The sequence below is a fragment of the Rosa chinensis genome, chromosome 3 (assembly GCF_002994745.2).
Source record: "Rosa chinensis cultivar Old Blush chromosome 3, RchiOBHm-V2, whole genome shotgun sequence".
Classification (NCBI taxonomy): domain Eukaryota; kingdom Viridiplantae; phylum Streptophyta; class Magnoliopsida; order Rosales; family Rosaceae; genus Rosa; species Rosa chinensis.
Genome location: NC_037090.1, coordinates 14,035,317 through 14,038,538, shown reverse-complemented (window position 1 = coordinate 14,038,538; position 3,222 = coordinate 14,035,317). Strand labels below are relative to the sequence as shown.

The following is a 3,222-nucleotide window of genomic DNA, read 5'->3' as shown; positions in this document are numbered from 1 at the left end:
GATAGCTAGGATATGTTACTTACATTGAAACTCACAATAAAAACAGCAGCACTGCTCTGTCAACATCTCTTGTAGTTAGTGGGAGAGAGTCTAAAGCCTCTGCACAGACATTTTAAAGATCCAAGTTCATGGTACTTGATAGTTGATAAGAGTGGACGAGGAATAAGAGAACACATATGTGGGTGACATATGTCGAACAGGATTAAGGGAAATTAATATATATGTGCTTCTAATGTGTTTGTGTCCAAATTAATGTTGTTTTGGTGCTTGAGTTGAGCTTTTTGGGTTGATAAATGTTGTTTAAGGGTTTTCTTGAAACAAATATCAAATAGAAATCTAAAACAACACGTATCTTTAAAAGAAAAGAGAAAATCTGAAGTCTAGGTTTTGTGACTATACAGTATGGAAAAAAGTTCGTACTTTTTTACTTTCTGTATTCTAGTCCTTGGAAGTACTCAAGATATGCAAATAAAAAAAAAATCGGAGAGATTTTGGTTCTATTATTTATAATTCAAACTACATAACATCTTTGCTTTAAAGGTGCTGTGCCTCACCACGCTCTTCTCCCCATAAGCATCTTCACACAATACCCAGACATACAAAACAAACAGAGAGAGAGAGAGTTTCACATGAGAATGGCCAGAAACCAAGCTTCAAGTGATCATCAAACGTCAGATGAAGACTACATAGACATGGAAGTAAGTTCTTCTTCCTCAAACTTCTTCTGTTATTCCATTAGCTCTAGTCCACCACAAACCAGAGAGTTTGAGTTCCAAATGTCCTCAGTTCCTGACCATGACAAGCAGTCCACTACTTCTCCAGCTGATGAGCTCTTCTACAAAGGAACACTCCTCCCTCTTCATCTCCCACCTCGCTTGCAAATGGTCCAAAGTATCCTCCAAACCTCAAACAGTACCAAACTTGATACCAAAACCCAACAAGCTATTGAACAAAGCTTCAACCTTCCCTTCATCAAAAGCTCTAGAACTGCTCCCAACACTAACACAAGTACCCCATTGGATAGGTCCTGCAATATCTCACCCTCAGAGTCTTGCAGAGTAAGTAGTGAGCTAAACCCCGATGATTATGTCTCTGAATGGACAGAAGAAATGAGTGCTTTCATTGGTGATGATCCTTCAAAAAAATCTAATTGGTCAAAAAAGCTGAAGCAAATAAAGCAGTTCATTTTGAGTCAAAAGCTCAAGGCTTCAAGGGCATATGTTAAGTCCTTGTTCAGTAAGTCCACTTGTGCAGATCATGAGTACTCCTCAGCCAAGTCAGCAAGCAATGCAGAACCAGAAAATGGCTCAAAAGGTAACAAGGATTCCTTAAACAAGTACATGAAGATGGCAAAGAAGAATCCATTTGGGAAAATTGACAATGGGAGATATCAGATTTCAAGTACTACTCTCATGAAGAGCATTGAGAAAGAAATGGCTGAGGAAAATGCCAACACAAATCACAGAAAGTCATTCTCTGGGGCATTTCAACAACACTCAATGTGTTCCTCAACAACTTCATCTGTTTCTTCTTCTTCATCTTCTTCCTTTTCATTTAGTTCAAGTGGGTTCTCAGATTCACAGTTGCTCAAGAGGAGTATCAGTGCAAATTCTGAGATTGAGAGCTCCATTGAAGGAGCCATTGCTCACTGTAAACAGTCACAGCAGATTGTGGGTGTGAAGAGACAGTTTGTGGGGGTCAAGAGACACCAGGATTTGCCCAATGCCACATCCAAAGCCATGCGAGAGACACACATGATTGCATTATAGGATTGAGGAATTGAGATGGTTCCCACTACCATGTTTCTTACTTATGTTTTGAATTTGGGCTTCATGTGAAGTATGATGTACAGGCAGTACTGTTAGACTAAAATCTTCAATCATTAGATGATTTACAGTTCAAATCAGAAAGTCTAAACCCACTTTATGTGGTTTAAGTTTTGTAGTTATTTGAGTTTGAATCAAACAGTGTTTGGTTTGATTATTGTTATTGGTTAGTAGAGTACATTACTAATGTATGTGCCAAATAGTTTACTAATGTATCTTTAGATTCTCAAAGTTTTTTCCTTTGGTCCCACAATAGCAACTACTACACTCTTTAAGATATCTAAAGCATAATACTTAAAATTTTGTTTTGAACCCATTAAAATTATGAAAGTAATATGAGTTTCTGCTGACAATCAAAAATTACATAAAGATTTTCTGCTTTTTTGTTAAGAGTAAAAGAGAAAGTGAAGTCTATTATTAACGCGCCCAGGTTATGGAAACCTTTTTCTGCAAAGTGAGCAAAACTTTCTGGTGGAGATTGGGTACTGGAAAACTAGCTAGCTAGGTCTTTGTCCACACTAGCTACTTTAATGTAAGTTTCTTTTCCAAACTGCTAGATTCTCAATGAAGGAACCAGACTTTATGTCCATCATCATCATCATTATCATTATCATTATCATTATCATCATCATCCTTTTAGCTGAACTTGTATCTAAAAGAACTGTTGCTGAAATTATTCTAGACTTCTAGACACTGCTGCGTGAAAGTTATCCATATATCTTTATCTGCTATGAAAGTCATGAATTTCCCAAATACAGATGGACCTCATAATCAAGAATAAAAAGTTCCAATCATATCACCCAATTTGTATCTTACCAAAAACAAGTAAAACTGTCAAAAGTATTATCTTATAATTTAACTGCAATGAAAAATCTAATTTAATTGCTAATAATTGTGCTCACAAAATGTTCCTGTCTAGCTCTACAGAGCATCCAAGGACTATTCCATGCACTAGAAACCAAAACAAATTAAAGAACATGTAACAGCAATGTGACACCTAAATTATTATTAAAGAGAGATTGAAAATGGTAGTTTTCAGACCAAGAACAATTTAGCATTCCATTTATGTTCTTTTTGATTGTGACTAAGCATTCATCTTGTGAAAATCTGTCTGCTAGATTTTTGACAGGACTAACTAAGAAAATTGATGTAGAATACTCATTTGTAGAGCACTAGAAGATGCATACAATATAAGAAACTAAGATCCCCACCATTACCATCAACATTTTTGTCTATTCTAAGAAGAGAAGATAGGCCTTGTGTGTCCAGAAAGTTCTGTAAATGAGTTATGTTTACCTATATCACATAGTGTAATGCATAGGCGATACAAATTACCAATATGATCAATTTCCAAGAAGGGTTTCAGGATATGTATAAGGCTGTTTTATGATAATTA

At 36.0% G+C, this 3,222-nt stretch overlaps 1 protein-coding gene across 1 annotated transcript; it reads left to right on the top strand.

Moving 5' to 3' along the window:
• Window positions 1–557: 557 nt before the first annotated feature.
• On the top strand, window positions 558–1,995 carry LOC112194936 (probable membrane-associated kinase regulator 4). Its single transcript, XM_024335201.2, has one exon. It carries the CDS (start codon window positions 630–632, stop codon window positions 1,767–1,769), a length of 1,140 nt encoding a protein of 379 aa, XP_024190969.1. The 5' UTR covers window positions 558–629; the 3' UTR covers window positions 1,770–1,995.
• The last annotated feature ends 1,227 nt before the right edge of the window (window positions 1,996–3,222 follow it).

Coding starts and splice junctions, on each gene's coding strand:
- LOC112194936 (XM_024335201.2), top strand. CDS start 630: ATGAGAATGGCCAGAAACCAAGCTTCAAGTGATCATCAAACGTCAGAT.